Raw genomic sequence first — 18,283 nt, 5'->3', positions numbered from 1 at the left:
GCGCTGACTTCCGGCACACAAACCGGAAGCAGTCTGGCAGAGTCGGGTTGGGTGGGTGCATTAAGGCCTCAGTGCACCGGGACCCGGAGGGCGCGGCTTGTGGCTGGGGTAGGAGGGACCTAGGCGGGTTCTGCGCGCAGAGCTAGCTGGGTAAGGCCAAGAAGGTTGCGTCTTCCTAGTACCCGTGTGAGGCTGGCGTCCACGATTCTGACCATCTCCTTGAAAGCCACGTCTGACCTTGCCGTTGTGCTCGTGCGGTGTGCTTTTGTAGGGAAGAGACGACAGCAATGGCAGGCAGCCTCTCCAGGGGGGCAAGCAGGGGCTTATGGGGCTGGGTGCCCCTGGCCTGCAGAAGCTTCTCTCTGGGTAAGCGGCTAATGTAGAAAGACGCCCCAGAAGTGCTTGTCAGTAAGCGGCGCTAATTGATTCCATTTCTTCCTCATTCCTAGGTGTTTCTCGGTTGTACCGTGTAAGGCTCACTCTCCCGCCCACTAAAGTGGTTGATCGTTGGAGCGAGAAGAGGGCCATGTTTGGGGTGTATGACAACATCGGGATCCTGGGTAAGGCTCGACTCATGGTACAGAATTTCAGAATAGCAGTTATGCCGTAACGACTATCTTTTTTTCACCTTTATAGAAATGGTACCGTGTTTTAATAACGGGCAAACATTTGAATGGCTGTTTCCGTTGTGTTCAGTACCGCTCTGAGCGCCTTTCATGTATTAACTCATTTGATCTTCATAAAATAACCTTTTCACTTCACAGGCACGGAGAAGTTAAGTAATTTTTCCAAAGCTAGTAAATGGCAGTGCCAAAATTTGAACCCCAAGCACCCTGGCTCCAGGTCTGTGCTCTTGATACTGCAGTGTAATGTATCTTGTCTGTAGGTGCTGCTCAAGAAGATGCAAGTGTGTTGAAGGCTTGGGTGATCGAGACTGGCTTCTCTGGTCTTGGATCTAATATGTTCTCTCACGTTATACAGGAAACTTTGAAAAACACCCCAAAGAGCTAATCAAGGGCCCCAGATGGCTTCGGGGGTGGAAGGGGAATGAATTGCAGCGTTGTATCCGAAAGAAGAAAATGGTTGGAAATCGGATGTTCCTTGAAGACCTGCACAAACTTAAAAAGCGCATCAGCTATCTCTACAAACACTTTAACCGACATGGAAAGTACAGATAGAAGAGAAATCTGGGAACCGTGGAGGAGGCACACAGATCACCCAGGAGAAGGGGAACAGTACTTTTCCTTATGAGGAAAGTAATTTGTATGCTCTCTAATAAAATGGGGCTCTTTGGAATCTCTTATCCACACATTTTACTTTAACTCAAATATGTTGATTGCAGAAGTCTGACTCATCCCTAATTCTTACAATCTTAGGTTTGGACTTCACCACTTGCCCTTTGCAGTCTAGCCATACTTATGGCCTTTAGAAAAGAAATTAGTTACTGGCACTTTTTGACATTTGGCCCTTCGTATTTTGAAAGTGGTAATATTAATTGCCCTGTAATACTGTTATGTTAAATATTTTTTGAAAAACCCTTACACAAGAATAAAATGTAAGTGGAATTGCACTTCACTAGTCTCATCAAACAATACTTACTGAATACTTTTTCTGACCTGAGAACTGTAGAAAAAACAAAGTGTAGCAGATTTAATGCTTTTGGAGTTAGGGGTACAAAGTTATGTTTTTACATGTGCACTTTAATATGAGGCATTAAGTATTGTGTAAGTGGTTTGCATGGGTGATTCCTAAGCCTGACTGATCATCAGAATCATCTCAGTAATTTAATTCAATTTCAGACAATTTCAAAAGTCTGGTCCCTAACTCCAAAGATTTGTGATCTGTAGATCCAAGCTGAGCTGAGTCTTGCACGTCTGTGTTTTTTGTTTGTGTGTGTGTAATACTTAAAAAAAAAAAGTGCATGTATAGTGCAAAATTTTAAAATTATGAAAGGGTAATTGGATAAAAAATTCCCAGCCTGTTTTTTTTTCTGCTCTTTTATTATTAAGGTATTATTGATACACACTCTTAATGAAGGTTTCACAAGAAAAACAATGTGCCTATTACATTCACCCTTATTGAGTCCCTCCCATACCCCATTGCAGTCACTGTCCATCAGTGTAGTAAGATGCCACAGAGTCCCTATTTGTCTTCTCTGAGCTTCACTGTCTTCCCCATGACTCCACACACACCATGTGCACCAATCATGATACCCCACAATCCCCTTATCCCTCCCTCCCCACTGGGCCTCCCCACCCCATCCCCTTTGGTAACCACTAGTCCCTTCTTGGAGTCTGTGAGTGCTGCTGTTTTGTTTCTTCAGTTTTGCTTCGTTGTTATACTCCGCAAATGAGGGAAATCATTTGGTATTTGTCTTTCTCTGCCTGACTGACTTTACTGAGCACAATACCCTCTAGCTCCATCCATGTTGCAAATGGTAGGATTTGTTTCTATGCCACAGCCTGTTATTTTATGCTCCTTTACAGAGGCAACCACTCTTAAGATTTTTTAAATCCTTCTGGACATATACTGTGCAGTACAAGCTTATCTTAACTATGTATTTATCTACTTTAAAAAAGTGGGATTCCATGCACACTCTTCTGTATCTTGCTTTTTCAATTAATGCGACCTGGGTATCATTTATTTTCTTAACATTATGTACCATAATGAGTTACCCAGTTTCATTTTTATAGACATTTAGGTTTCCAGGCTTTTGCTTCTTTGAAGTGTGATTCCTCTAATCGGTAAAGGTTTCATTGAATAGGTTGGATTTTAGTAAAGAGAGAAATGTTAGAACATTTCAAGTGGGCACGGGAAGAATGATGAGTGCATAGTGAGAGAGTATAGAATTGTGTTGAGAGATGGTGAGATAGGTCTAGCTTTACTGAAGCATGGTATGACACGTTTAATAATTACTTGGCTGTGCATCAGATTAAATAAGGGTGACAATCGAGGAGAAATGTTGCTACAGTTTCTAGAATTACATGTTGGTTAGGGTTAATTTTTGTATGTCTTCAGTGCCTAGACTAGTGAGACTGAATAAATTTTTGCAGAATGAAGTAAGGGAAGTAATTGAAGTATTGATATGTTGATTTAAAAATTTTTTATGTGGCTTAAAAGTGCATTTTGTGTTTCTTGGGGGGGTTAATTTAAATTGATATAGGTAAGCTTCTGGTATAAGCTGTTTATTAAGAATATGGCTGTTTGAGTCAGACAGGTCTGGGTTTAAACTTAATCTCTACTACTCTGTGTGACCCTCAGCAAAGTAGTTAATTTCTTTGAGCCTTAGTTTTTTTAGCCTGTCAATTAGAAATAATATACTTTACCTACAGGTTTGTGTGAGTAGTAAATGAAATGATGCATGTGAAATACTTAGAACAGAGTTTGGCAAGTGTGAATGGTTATGACACTTGAGTCTGTGTAGTTGTCAAGAATTAGAGAAACCTGAAGAAATGAATGCAAATAGGTTTTAAAAATTATTTTAACTTTTTGTTTATACAAGTAGTATTGCAAAGTAAAGAAAATGAATTACTTAAAGATACAAGTTGGGATTTGAAGATAGAGGAATTAAGAATGATTAGGTCTCTTATTTGATCTACATCCCATAAAACAAGTACTCGTTTCAGTTATTTATGGTTATATAACAATCCACCCCAGAACTAAGGACCGAAGACAACAGTTTATTCATATTCTCTGAATTGGGCTCAGCACAACTGTGCCGCTTCTTTTGGGGTGGGCTGGGTCAGTCATGTGGTTGCATTCAGCTGGGAGCTTGGCTGGAGCTAGAATGTCCAAGGTGTCTTCATTCATATGTCTAGTGCCTCATTGCTGTGGGTGAGATTCTTTTTCCACATGGTCTCGTTATTCAGTAGTGTAGCCAAACTTTACATGGAGGCTTCATCCCAGAGGATGAAAGTAAATATGCAAGGCTTGATAGATGGAGTCCAAGAAGTCACGTGGTGTCACTTGTGCTGGATTCCCTTGGTCAAAGTAAGTCACAGGCCAGCTCAGATTCAAGGCTGTGAGAAAAAGGCATTCCATTTTTTGGGTCAGAGAAGCAGCATGCAATTACAGGGATGAGAGGATGTGTCAAGAGCCATGTGTGCAGACAATCTTCCTCGGTAACATTTCATGTCTTTTTTGGGACTTTACCTCCGGTAGGACCAATTGAAGTGAAGCTAGATTAACAAGTACTTATTAAATTAAGTAAAAAGTGGGTTTTTGAGAAATAGACTAATGGGTAGATATGAACACACGTTATGATTCTTGGTCTTACGGAAATGTATATATACCAGAGTGTCAGGTCTCATGGGAGTGAGTTTTCAAAGGGATGGTTAGACAGAAGCTGGATATAAGAATGGAGAGGTTGGTGTAAAGTATGAGTGGCTCTGGGATACTTCCCGTGATTTGGTGAAACTGGAGAAAAGAAAATCAAATATTTGAGACTTAAGTAAAAGGTGCTGTGTAGAATACATATACATGTTTTAGAGTATGTGATTATTGGTGAAGAGTAAATTGATAATTCAATCTAGACATTTATAGAATACTTATGGCTGTGAAGATACAAAAGCTCTTGCTTCCAAGGAGAGAACAATCTTGTTTTCGATGTGGGACAGTATGTAACATTTACATTCAGTAAACACTAAACTGTGTGCAGGGTTATTTGGAAGGACATAAATCACTAAGTCAGGATAGGTTCCTAACTCTTGGTAGCTTTCATTCTACTTAAGAGGTATGTATGTAAACAATGTGAATTTGAATATGATAATTGCATAGGAAAAAAAGTTCTGAGAGTTCTTTTTTGGTGGGGGGCATATTGAACTAAGTCTTGGAAAATTTCAGCTGATAGAAATGGGAAACCAATGTTAAGTGTAGACAGTAATATCTATGGGGAGGAGCTTTGACGAATAGGAAGTAATTCAGGTGGGTAAGGGGAGTGGGGTGAGGGTAGCCTAGTCATGTGAAAAAGGTGGGATTACTGACACAGGTCCATAGGACTAAGTTAATGATCGTTAACACACAGGTAGGTTTTCTTTAATAGTAGGAAGTAAGTTTGGATAGGAATTCGAGTGCCAAATAACCAGGAGTCTTGAATGCCAGCCAGGACAAAGCTTAGATTTGTGTGTGAGTGTGTGTTTTCCACTATAGACCAGAGCTGTTCAATTCTGGCTACATGTTAGAATTCTCAGAGCTTAAAAAAAAAAGAGAGACTAGGGCCCCTCCCAGACCAGTGAAATCAAACTGAGCTGGGGTCCCAAGCATTCATTTTTAAAAGTTCCACAAGAAATTCTAAAGCAGGATTGAGTACCACTGCTTTGGAAAATAGAAGGCAAAAGAATGTTTTTAAAGGAATTTTTACTTTGAGCCTCTGAACTTACATTTTTGCTTTTTGCTTTTGCTTGGTTTTATGTGTCTGCATCCGTCTTACCCAGTAGTTAGGCCTCATCCCCGTTGAGGTCAGGGACTCTTGCACATATTCGATTACTGCAGTATTCTAATATCTGGTCTTTGTAAACTGGCTCTTAAAAGGACCTTGATAAATAACTAGTCGTTATTCATTGAAGGTCACCAGTAGGTGCCAGGGATACAAAGGGAAAAAAAGATACAATTCCTACATTTAAAGAATTCCATCTTTGCCAGAGATAGACAAGGAAGAGTTATTAAATCTAAAATTAAAAAGTTATGGCATTTAAAACTTGTTAACACCAATATGCATAGGCATAGAGACGAGGGTCACTTACTCTGGGAGTGCATCACCGGGGGCAGGGGAGGCTTTGGTGGAGGAGGCCATTACTCAGTTACCTCGAAGGAGCGAAGGATAGCAGGCTTTCCAGACAGATGAAACAGAAACAAAGGTCCAGAGGCAAGAAACAGCATGGCATGTATGGGAAAGCTGTGAATAGTATTTATTGGTGAAACTAATGTACATGGCAAAAGATATGACAGAAGATGGAGATGAGAGATCATGAAGAAAACTGACGAACTGTTAAGACTTTGCCTTTAGTAAAATGGTGCAGCTTTGGAAAACTGGTAGTTCTACAGAAAGTTAAATAAGGAGTTACCATATAAACCAGTGGTTCCACTCCTGGGTGTAAACCTAAGAGAACTGAAAACATGTCCACACAAAAGCTTGTACATGAATGTTCATAACAGCATTGTTCTTAATAGGGAAAGAGAAAAAACAATCCACATTTCTATCACCTGATGGTGGATAAAGAAAATGTGGTTTCCCCATCCCCTGAAATACTGTACAGCCATAAAAAAGAACAAGATACTCAGATTTACAACATGTTGAACCTTGAAAACACTATGGTAGATAAAAGAAGCCAGGCATAAAAGGCTACATATTGTATAATTCCATTTATAAAAAGGCAAATCCACAGAGACAAAAATAGATTGGTTGTTGCTCGGGGATGGGGTAAGGGGTGAAGAATGGTAGGTGACTGCTAACAGGTATGGGGGCTCTTTTCAGGGATCACCCTGCTTCCCTTAGGGTTTGTGCCCAGCACCCCAACTCCCAGCCCGATCCCCCAGCCCCACAACATCCCCAGCCGCTGTACCTCCCGGAGGTGGCGCCAACACCCCTGCCCTCTGGAGGCCCCTGCCCAGAAGCGGAAGGCTGCACTGAGGACCTCTGAGCAGCAGTGCGCCCTGCGCCTGCGGGGCGGGGGCGGGTAGTGGGGGAAGAAACCGGGAGCCTCCCTGATTGTGCTGCAGCCTCCCAGTTAGCGAGGAGCAGCGAAGGGGCAGCTGGGCAGGAGCCTGGGTCCTGACTCTGGGGCACACGTGGAGCCCGACAGGGAGACAGAAAAATCTGCGCAGGAAACAAAATCGCCACGACCAAGTGCCAGTGTCCGAAGCCTTCGGGTGAACTCACCACATGTGTCAGGCCCTTGCCACTCCAAATGTGGCCAGGAAACCAGCACGGACATCATCTAGGAGCTTATTAGAGTCTCAGGACCCTCCCCAGACGTCCTGAATCAACCTGTGAGCTGTGCTTTAAGATTGAGAAGCGCTGCTATGGAAACCAGCGCGCTCAACCTGGGTGGTGATGCGAACTTGTTTTGACACGTGCAGGTAGAGCGCCAAATTCTCTTCAGATGAGCAAGTAGTTAACCGTTCTACACATTAACCTTAAACTAGATGAAGAACCAGCTTTCCATAAAACCAGACTCTTCAACTCTTGGATGACCCTTGATTAAGTTGCAAGGGAAGTAGCAGAACTCCTGCTTGGGGAGTGCTGTCTGCCTAGTTAGCCTCACTCTTTACCACGTGTCTTTGGTGAACAGTTCTTTAGAACAAGTGAAAACTACAGAAGTCACTTCTGAAGTTGCTGAAAGTGACTTAAGTGACTTAACTTGTCTTCAGTTTTTTTTTGTGTGTGTGTGTGTAGATAAATATTTTTTATTGAAGGGTAGTTAACACACAGTATTACATTACATTAGTTTCAGGTGTATAACATAGTGATTCAACATTTATATACATGATAATTCTAGGTACCAGCTATCACCATACCAAGTTGTTATCATATTTTGACTATATTCCTTATGCTATACATTACATCCCGGTTACTTATTTATTTTACAATAGGAAGTGTGTACTTTTGTTGTTGTTGTTGTTGTGAGGGCATCTCTCATATTTATTGATCAAATGATTTTTAACAACAATAAAATTCTGTATAGGGGAGTCAGTGCTCAATGCACAATCATTAATTCACCCCAAGCCTAATTTTTGTCGGTCTCCAATCTTCAGAAGCAGAACGAACAAGTTCTTACATGGAGAACAAATTCTTACATAGTGAATAAGTTACATGGTGAACAGTACAAGGGCAGTCATCACAGAAACTTTCGGTTTTGCTCATGCGTTATGAACTATAAACAATCAGTTCAAATATGAATATTCATTTGATTTTTTTTTTTTTTTAATAATTATTTTTTATTGAAGGGTAGTTGACACACAGTATTACATTACATGAGTTTCAAGTGTACAACACAGTGGTAGAACATTTATATACATAATTCTAGGTTCCAGCTATCACCCTACCAGGCTGTTACAATATCTTGACTATATTCCTTATGCTATACATTACATCCCGGTTACTTATTTATTTTACCATTGGAAGTCTGTCCTTTTTTTTTTTTTTTTTTTTGTGAGGGCATCTCTCATATTTATTGATCAAATGGTTGTTAACGACAATAAAATTCTGTATAGGGGAGTCAATGCTCAATGCACAATCATTATTCCACCCCAAGCCTAATTTTTGTCAGTCTCCAATCTTCTGAGGCATAACAAACAAGTTTTTACATGTAGAACAAATTCTTACTTAATGAATAAGTTACATAGTGAACAGTACAAGGGCAGTCATCACAGAAACTTTCGGTTTTGCTCATGCATTATGAACTATAAACAGTCAGTTCAAATATGAATACTCATTTGGTTTTTATACTTGATTTACATGTGGATACCACATTTCTCTCTTTATTATTATTATTTTTAATAAAATGCTGAAGTGGTAGGTAGATACAAGATAAAGGTAGAAAACATAGTTTAGTGTTGTAAGAGAGCACATGTAGATGATCAGGTGTGTGCCTGTAGACTATGTGTTAATCCAAGCTAGACCAGGGCAATAAAACATCCACGTATGCAGAAGATTTCTCTCAGAACGGGGGGGTGAGGTTCTAAGCCTCACCTCTGTTGATCCCCAATTTCTCACCTGATGGCCCCCCTGCGACTGTGCCTGTCTTAGGTTGTTCCTCCCTTGAGGAATCTTACCCGTCTCTGGCTAACCAGTCATCTTCCGGGGCCATACAGGGAAATGTGAAGTTGGTAAGTGAGGGAGAAGCCTTATTGTTTGAAAAAGTTAGCTTTTTACTTCTTTGCATATTTATGCCCTGTGGCTTCTATGCCCAGCATTTGTCTTGAGGTATCTTTACCACTTGGAAGAATTATGATACTCGGTAGATTTGATATGAGGCACGAATTCTATTTAAGGGTTGTAATTAGGAAGGAAGAAGAAAAGCTATAGAAGTAGCAGGCGGAAGAAAACATGGGAAGATTGATTATTTCTTTGATATATCTTCTTGTAGAGTAACTTCAGCATGTATAGGTTTTAAGCTACTACTTAAATTGCACACACACATTAACATAATAGGAGTATAGTTACATAACCAAAGCATATCTGTAATTACCAGCCATCTGCAGTGAAACCAAGAAAACCAGTTAGGCACCTTAGGCATTTGTGAAAACTTATCTATGATATGGTGGATATTGTCCAAATGAACTTGAACAGTCTGAGAGAAATCAGACAAATTAAAACAACCCATTCCTGGGGACTGTTCACATGCCATATGTTCTTTTAACAATAAATAGTTTGTAGTTGTAAGACTTTGGAGCGCTACAATTTGCACTTCTCCAAATTCTTGATTGAGTTCCAACAGTATAGATCCAGTCCAATTTTGTTGTTTTACTGTATGCACAGGCCAGCTTAGATATCTCCTTCCTCATTCCCATGGCAGGTCCAGGAACTGGTGGGATGAGTGCATCTACAGCTGTAGCAGTGCGTGGATCTTTGTTGGGGTTTTTTGATGATCGTCTTCTGGCATGAGTCTTCCAGAGGGTGCAGATGTTGGAAGTTCTTTTTCATATCGTATCTTAGTTCATTTTCGGGGTAGCCCAATTAGGCTTTGATCCTCTGTATAAACACAAACAGACCCTTTGCCTACACTTTTATATGCCCTTTATACCCTTGTGTAGAACTCGTTGGAGGTTACCACACAGGAACTGCCCTTTTTTTTTTTTTTTTTTGCTTTGTTTTTGGTATCACTAATCTACACTTACATGACGAATATTATGTTTACTAGGCTCTCCCCTATACCAGGTCTCCCCTATAAACCCCTTTACAGTCACTGTCCATCAGCATAGCAAAATGTTGTAGAATCACTACTTGCCTTCTCTGTGTTGTACAGCCCTCCCTTTTCTCCTACCCCCCCATGCATGTTAATCTTAATACCCCCCTACTTCTCCCCCCCTTATCCCTCCCTACCCACCCATCCTCCCCAGTCCCTTTCCCTTTGGTACCTGTTAGTCCATTCTTGAGTTCTGTGATTCTGCTGCTGTTTTGTTCCTTCAGTTTTTCCTTTGTTCTTATATTCCACAGATAAGTGAAATCATTTGGTATTTCTCTTTCTCCGCTTGGCTTGTTTCACTGAGCATAATACCCTCCAGCTCCATCCATGTTGCTGCAAATGATTGGATTTGCCCTTTTCTTATAGCTGAGTAGTATTCCATTGGTATATGTACCACATCTTCTTTATCCATTCATCTATTGATGGACATTTAGGTTGCTTCCAATTCTTGGCTATTGTAAATAGTGCTGCAATAAACATAGGGGTGCATCTGTCTTTCTCAAACTTGATTGCTGCATTCTTAGGGTAAATTCCTAGGAGTGGAATTCCTGGGTCAAATGGTAAGTCTGTTTTGAGCATTTTGATGTACCTCCATACTGCTTTCCACAATGGTTGAACTAACTTACATTCCCACCAGCAGTGTAGGAGGGTTCCCCTTTCTCCACAGCCTCGCCAACATTTGTTGTTGTTTGTCTTTTGGATGGCAGCCATCCTTACTGGTGTGAGGTGATACCTCATTGTAGTTTTAATTTGCATTTCTCTGATAATTAGCGATGTGGAGCATCTTTTCATGTGTCTGTTGGCCATCTGTATTTCTTTTTTGGAGAACTGTCTGTTCAGTTCCTCTGCCCATTTTTTAATTGGGTTATTTGTTTTTTGTTTGTTGAGGCGTGAGAGCTCCTTATATATTCTGGACGTCAAGCCTTTATCGGATGTGTCATTTTCAAATATATTCTCCCATACTGTAGGGATCCTTCTTGTTCTATTGATGGTGTCTTTTGCTGTACAGAAGCTTTTCAGCTTAATATAGTCCCACTTACTCATTTTTGCTGTTGTTTTCCTTGCCCGGGGAGATATGTTCAAGAAGAGGTCACTCATGTTTATGTCTACGAGGTTTTCGCCTATGTTTTCTTCCAGGAGTTTAATGGTTTCATGGCTTACATTCAGGTCTTTGATCCATTTTGAGTTTACTTTTGTATATGGGGTTAGACAATGGTCCAGTTTCATTCTCCTACATGTAGCTGTCCAGTTTTGCCAGCACCACCTGTTGAAGAGACTGTCATTTCGCCATTGTATGTCCATGGCTCCTTTATCAAATATTAATTGACCATATATGTCTGGGTTAATGTCTGGATTCTCTAGTCTGTTCCATTGGTCTGTGGCTCTGCTCTTGTGCCAGTACCAAATTGTCTTGATTACTATGGCTTTATAGTAGAGCTTGAAGTTGGGGAGTGAGATCCCCCCTACTTTATTCTTCTTTCTCAGGATTGCTTTGGCTATTCGGGGTCTTTGGTGTTTCCATATGAATTTTTGAATTATTTGTTCCAGTTCATTGAAGAATGTTGCTGGTAGTTTCATAGGGATTGCATCAAATCTGTATATTGCTTTGGGCAGGATGGCCATTTTAACGATATTAATTCTTCCTAGCCACGAGCATGGGATGAGTTTCCATCTGTTAGTGTCCCCTTTAATTTCTCTTAAGAGTGACTTGTAGTTTTCAGAGTATAAGTCTTTCACTTCTTTGGTTAGGTTTATTCCTAGGTGTTTTATTTTTTTTGATGCAATTGTGAATGGAGTTGTTTTCCTGATTTCTCTCTCTGTTGGTTCATTGTTAGTATATAGGAAAGCCACAGATTTCTGTGTGTTGATTTTGTATCCTGCAACTTTGCTGTATTCCGATATCAGTTCTAGTAGTTTTGGGGTGGAGTCTTTAGGGTTTTTTATGTACAGTATCATGTCATCTGCAAATAGTGACAGTTTAACTTCTTCTTTACCAATCTGGATTCCTTGTATTTCTTTATTTTGTCTGATTGCCGTGGCTAGGACCTCCAGTACTATGTTAAATAACAGTGGAGAGAGTGGGCATCCCTGTCTAGTTCCCGATCTCAGAGGAAATGCTTTCAGCTTCTCGCTGTTCAATATAATGTTGGCTGTGGGTTTATCATAGATGGCCTTTATTATGTTGAGGTACTTGCCCTCTATTCCCATTTTGCTGAGAGTTTTTAACATGAATGGATGTTGAACTTTGTCAAATGCTTTTTCAGCATCTATTGAGATGATCATGTGGTTTTTGTCTTTCTTTTTGTTGATGTGGTGGATGATGTTGATGGACTTTCGAATGTTGTACCGTCCTTGCATCCCTGGAATGAATCCCACTTGGTCATGGTGTATGATCCTTTTGATGTATTTTTGAATTCGGTTTGCTAATATTTTGTTGAGTATTTTTGCATCTACGTTCATCAGGGATATTGGTCTGTAGTTTTCTTTTTTGGTGGGGTCTTTGCCTGGTTTTGGTATTAGGGTGATGTTAGCTTCATAGAATGAGTTTGGGAGTATCCCCTCCTCCTCTATTTTTTGGAAGACTTTAAGGAGAATGGGTATTATGTCTTCCCTGTATGTCTGATAAAATTCCGAGGTAAATCCATCTGGCCCGGGGGTTTTGTTCTTTGGTAGTTTTTTGATTACCTCTTCAATTTCATTGCTGGTAATTGGTCTGTTTAGATTTTCTGTTTCTTCCTGGGTCAATCTTGGAAGGTTATATTTTTCTAGGAAGTTGTCCATTTCTCCTAGGTTTCCCAGCTTGTTAGCATATAGGTTTTCATAGTATTCTCCAATAATTCTTTGCATTTCCGTGGGGTCCGTCGTGATTTTTCCTTTCTCGTTTCTGATACTGTTGATTTGTGTTGACTCTCTTTTCTTCTTAATAAGTCTGGCTAGAGGCTTATCTATTTTGTTTATTTTCTCGAAGAACCAGCTCTTGGTTTCATTGATTTTTGCTATTGTTTTATTCTTCTCAATTTTATTTATTTCTTCTCTGATCTTTATTATGTCCCTCCTTCTGCTGACCTTAGGCCTCATCTGTTCTTCTTTTTCCAATTTCGATAATTGTGACATTAGACCCTTCATTTGGGATTGCTCTTCCTTTTTTAAATATGCTTGGATTGCTATATACTTTCCTCTTAAGACTGCTTTTGCTGTGTCCCACAGAAGTTGGGGCTTAGTGTTGTTGTTGTCATTTGTTTCCATATATTGCTGGATCTCCATTTTGATTTGGTCATTGATCCATTGATTATTTAGGAGCATGTTGTTAAGCCTCCATGTGTTCGTGAGCCTCTTTGCTTTCTTTGTACAGTTTATTTCTAGTTTTATGCCTTTGTGGTCTGAAAAGTTGGTTGGTAGGATTTCAATCTTTTGGAATTTTCTGAGGCTCTTTTTGTGGCCTAGTATGTGGTCTATTCTGGAGAATGTTCCATGTGCACTTGAGAAGAATGTATATCCCGCTGCTTTTGGATGTAGAGTTCTATAGATGTCTATTAGGTCCATCTGCTCTACTGTGTTGTTCAGTGCTTCCGTGTCCTTACTTATTTTCTGCCCAGTGGATCTATCCTTTGGGGTGAGTGGTGTGTTGAAGTCTCCTAGAATGAATGCATTGCAGTCTATATCCCCCTTTAGTTCTGTTAGTATTTGTTTCACATATGCTGGTGCTCCTGTGTTGGGTGCATATATATTTAGAATGGTTATATCCTCTTGTTTGACTGAGCCCTTTATCATTATGTAGTGTCCTTCTTTATCTCTTGTTACTTTCTTTGTTTTGAAGTCTATTTTGTCTGATATTAGTACTGCAACCCCTGCTTTCTTCTCACTGTTGTTTGCTTGAAATATGTTTTTCCATCCCTTGACTTTTAGTCTGTACATGTCTTTGGGTTTGAGGTGAGTTTCTTGTAAGCAGCATATAGATGGGTCTTGCTTTTTTATCCATTCTGTTACTCTGTGTCTTTTGATTGGTGCATTCAACCCATTAACATTTAGGGTGACTATTGAAAGATATGTACTTATTGCCATTGCAGGCTTTAAATTCGTGGTTACCAAAGGTTCAAGGTTAGCCTCTTTAGTATCTTACTGCCTAACTTAGCTCGCTTATTGAGCTGTTATATACACTGTCTGGAGATTCTTTTCTTCTCTCCCTTCTTGTTCCTCCTCCTCGATTCTTCATATGTTGGGTGTTTTGTGCTGTGCTCCTTCTAGGAGTGCTCCCATCTAGAGCAGTCCCTGTAAGATGTTCTGTAGAGGTGGTTTGTGGAAAGCAAATTCCCTCAGCTTTTGTTTGTCTGGGAATTGTTTAATCCCACCGTCATATTTGAATGATAGTCGTGCTGGATACAGTATCCTTGGTTCAAGGCCCTTCTGTTTCATTGTATTAAATATATCATGCCATTCTCTTCTGGCCTGTAGGGTTTCTGTTGAGAAATCTGACGTTAGCCTGATGGGTTTCCCTTTATAGGTGACCTTTTTCTCTCTAGCTGCCTTTAACACTCTTTCCTTGTCCTTGATCTTTGCCATTTTAATTATTATGTGTCTTGGTGTTGCCCTTCTTGGATCCTTTCTGTTGGGGGTTCTGTGTATTTCCGTGGTCTGTTTGATTACTTCCTCCCCCAGTGTGGGGAAGTTTTCAGCAATTATTTCTTCTAAGATACTTTCCATCTCTTTGCCTCTCTCTTCTTCTTCTGGGACCCCTATAATACGGATATTGCTCCTTTTAGATTGGTCACACAGTTCTCTTAATATTGTTTCATTCCTGGAGATCCTTTTGTCTCTCTCTATGTCAGCTTCTATGCGTTCCTGTTCTCTGATTTCAATTCCATCAATGGCCTCTTGCATTCTATCCATTCTGCTTATAAACCCTTCCAGAGTTTGTTTCATTTCTGCGATCTCCTTTCTGGCATCTGTGATCTCTTTCCGGACTTCATCCCATTTTTCTTGCGTATTTCTCTGCATCTCTGTCAGCATGTTTATGATTCTTATTTTGAATTCTTTGTCAGGAAGACTGGTTAGGTCTGTCTCCTTCTCTGGTGTTGTCTCTGTGATCTTTGTCTGCCTGTAGCTTTGCCTTTTCATGGTGATAGGAATAGTCTGCAGAACTGGGACGAGTGACGGCTGGAAGGACTTCCTTTCTTGTTGGTTTGTGGCCCTCCTCTCCTGGGAGAACAGTGGCCTCTAGTGGCTTGTCCTGCGCAGCTGCGCGCAGACAGGGTTTCTGCTTCCTGCCCGGCTGCTATGGAGTTAATCTCCGCTGTTGCTGTGGGCGTGGCCTGGCTCGGGCATCTACTCCAAAATGGTGGATTCGCGTTGGAGCAGGAGCTGCTGGGAGGCTATTTATCTCCGTAAGGGGCCCCCCTGCTCCCTGCAGCCCAGGGGTTAGGGTGCCCAGAGGTCCCGGATTCCCTACCTCTGGATTAAGTGGCCCGCCCTGCCCCTTTAAGACTTCCAAAAAGCACCCGCCAAAACAAAACAACTACCACAAAAAAAAACAAGAAAAAAAAATTTTTTTAATTAAAAAAAAAAAAAAATTTTTTTATTTAAAAAAAAAAAAGGTGGTCGTTCGTTTTTCTTTATTCTCCGGTGCCAGCCTCAGGCCTCTGCTCACCGGTCTTTCTGCCCTGTTTCCCTAATATTGGGGTCCCTGTCCCTTTAAGACTTCCAAACAGCGCTCGCCAAAACAAAGCAGCAAAAAAGCAAAAAAAAAAAAAAATGGTCGCGCGCTTTTCTTATGTCCTCTGTCGCCCAGCCTCCAGTGCCTGCTCACTGTTCTTGCTGCCCTGTTTTCCCAGTATCGAGGGCCCTACACTCTGGCCCGGATGGCTGGGGCTGGGTGTTCGGCAGCCCTGGGCTCCGTCTCCCTCCCGCTTTGCCTGCTCTTCTCCCGCCGGGAGCTGGGGGGAGGGGCGCTCGGCTCCTGCGGGTCCGGGGCTTGTATCTTACCCCCTTCGCGAGGCGCTGGGTTCTCTCAGGTGTGGATGTGGTCTGGATATTGTCCTGTGTCCTCTGGTCTTTATTCTAGGAAGGGTTGTCTTTGTTATATTTTCATAGATATATGTTGTTTTGGGAGGAGATTTCCGCTGCTCTACTCACGCCGCCATCTTCCGCCCCTCGGATTTGCCCTTTTCTTATAGCTGAGTAGTATTCCATTGTGTATATGTACCACATCTTCTTTATCCATTCATCTATTGATGGACATTTAGGTTGCTTCCAATTCTTGGCTATTGTAAATAGTGCTGCAATAAACATAGGGGTGCATCTGTCTTTCTCAAACTTGATTGCTGCATTCTTAGGGTAAATTCCTAGGAGTGGAATTCCTGGGTCAAATGGTAAGTCTGTTTTGAGCATTTTGATGTACCTCCATACTGCTTTCCACAATGGTTGAACTAACTTACATTCCCACCAGCAGTGTAGGAGGGTTCCCCTTTCTCCACAGCCTCGCCAACATTTGTTGTTGTTTGTCTTTTGGATGGCAGCCATCCTTACTGGTGTGAGGTGATACCTCATTGTAGTTTTAATTTGCATTTCTCTGATAATTAGCGATGTGGAGCATCTTTTCATGTGTCTGTTGGCCATCTGTATTTCTTTTTTGGAGAACTGTCTGTTCAGTTCCTCTGCCCATTTTTTAATTGGGTTATTTGTTTTTTGTTTGTTGAGGCGTGAGAGCTCCTTATATATTCTGGACGTCAAGCCTTTATCGGATGTGTCATTTTCAAATATATTCTCCCATACTGTAGGGATCCTTCTTGTTCTATTGATGGTGTCTTTTGCTGTACAGAAGCTTTTCAGCTTAATATAGTCCCACTTACTCATTTTTGCTGTTGTTTTCCTTGCCCGGGGAGATATGTTCAAGAAGAGGTCACTCATGTTTATGTCTACGAGGTTTTCGCCTATGTTTTCTTCCAGGAGTTTAATGGTTTCATGGCTTACATTCAGGTCTTTGATCCATTTTGAGTTTACTTTTGTATATGGGGTTAGACAATGGTCCAGTTTCATTCTCCTACATGTAGCTGTCCAGTTTTGCCAGCACCACCTGTTGAAGAGACTGTCATTTCGCCATTGTATGTCCATGGCTCCTTTATCAAATATTAATTGACCATATATGTCTGGGTTAATGTCTGGATTCTCTAGTCTGTTCCATTGGTCTGTGGCTCTGCTCTTGTGCCAGTACCAAATTGTCTTGATTACTATGGCTTTATAGTAGAGCTTGAAGTTGGGGAGTGAGATCCCCCCTACTTTATTCTTCTTTCTCAGGATTGCTTTGGCTATTCGGGGTCTTTGGTGTTTCCATATGAATTTTTGAATTATTTGTTCCAGTTCATTGAAGAATGTTGCTGGTAGTTTCATAGGGATTGCATCAAATCTGTATATTGCTTTGGGCAGGATGGCCATTTTAACGATATTAATTCTTCCTAGCCACGAGCATGGGATGAGTTTCCATCTGTTAGTGTCCCCTTTAATTTCTCTTAAGAGTGACTTGTAGTTTTCAGAGTATAAGTCTTTCACTTCTTTGGTTAGGTTTATTCCTAGGTGTTTTATTTTTTTTGATGCAATTGTGAATGGAGTTGTTTTCCTGATTTCTCTCTCTGTTGGTTCATTGTTAGTATATAGGAAAGCCACAGATTTCTGTGTGTTGATTTTGTATCCTGCAACTTTGCTGTATTCCGATATCAGTTCTAGTAGTTTTGGGGTGGAGTCTTTAGGGTTTTTTATGTACAGTATCATGTCATCTGCAAATAGTGACAGTTTAACTTCTTCTTTACCAATCTGGATTCCTTGTATTTCTTTATTTTGTCTGATTGCCGTGGCTAGGACCTCCAGTACTATGTTAAATAACAGTGGAGAGAGTGGGCATCCCTGTCTAGTTCCCGATCTCAGAGGAAATGCTTTCAGCTTCTCGCTGTTCAATATAATGTTGGCTGTGGGTTTATCATAGATGGCCTTTATTATGTTGAGGTACTTGCCCTCTATTCCCATTTTGCTGAGAGTTTTTAACATGAATGGATGTTGAACTTTGTCAAATGCTTTTTCAGCATCTATTGAGATGATCATGTGGTTTTTGTCTTTCTTTTTGTTGATGTGGTGGATGATGTTGATGGACTTTCGAATGTTGTACCATCCTTGCATCCCTGGAATGAATCCCACTTGGTCATGGTGTATGATCCTTTTGATGTATTTTTGAATTCGGTTTGCTAATATTTTGTTGAGTATTTTTGCATCTACGTTCATCAGGGATATTGGTCTGTAGTTTTCTTTTTTGGTGGGGTCTTTGCCTGGTTTTGGTATTAGGGTGATGTTAGCTTCATAGAATGAGTTTGGGAGTATCCCCTCCTCCTCTATTT

The 18,283-nt window shown here is 40.8% G+C and overlaps 1 protein-coding gene across 1 annotated transcript; it reads left to right on the top strand.

The window, feature by feature from the left end:
* Positions 1-114: 114 nt before the first annotated feature.
* MRPL51 (mitochondrial ribosomal protein L51) lies at positions 115-1,983 on the top strand. The gene is made up of 3 exons (XM_036910087.2): positions 115-366; positions 450-560; positions 982-1,983. The coding sequence occupies exons 1-3, from the start codon at positions 288-290 to the stop codon at positions 1,176-1,178; spliced, it is 387 nt and encodes a 128-aa protein (XP_036765982.1). The 5' UTR covers positions 115-287; the 3' UTR covers positions 1,179-1,983.
* Positions 1,984-18,283: the final 16,300 nt, after the last annotated feature.

Source organism: Manis pentadactyla, chromosome 14 (genome assembly GCF_030020395.1).
Source record: "Manis pentadactyla isolate mManPen7 chromosome 14, mManPen7.hap1, whole genome shotgun sequence".
Classification (NCBI taxonomy): domain Eukaryota; kingdom Metazoa; phylum Chordata; class Mammalia; order Pholidota; family Manidae; genus Manis; species Manis pentadactyla.
The sequence above is the reverse complement of the archived record's forward strand: the minus strand, read 5'-3'. Positions and strand labels throughout refer to the sequence as shown.

Excerpts from the sequence above, each read along its gene's own strand:
- MRPL51 (XM_036910087.2), top strand. The coding sequence starts at position 288 with ATGGCAGGCAGCCTCTCCAGGGGGGCAAGCAGGGGCTTATGGGGCTGG. Across the intron at positions 367-449 it reads CTGCAGAAGCTTCTCTCTGG|GTGTTTCTCGGTTGTACCGT; the intron begins GTAAGCGGCTAA and ends CCTCATTCCTAG. Across the intron at positions 561-981 it reads TGACAACATCGGGATCCTGG|GAAACTTTGAAAAACACCCC; the intron begins GTAAGGCTCGAC and ends CACGTTATACAG.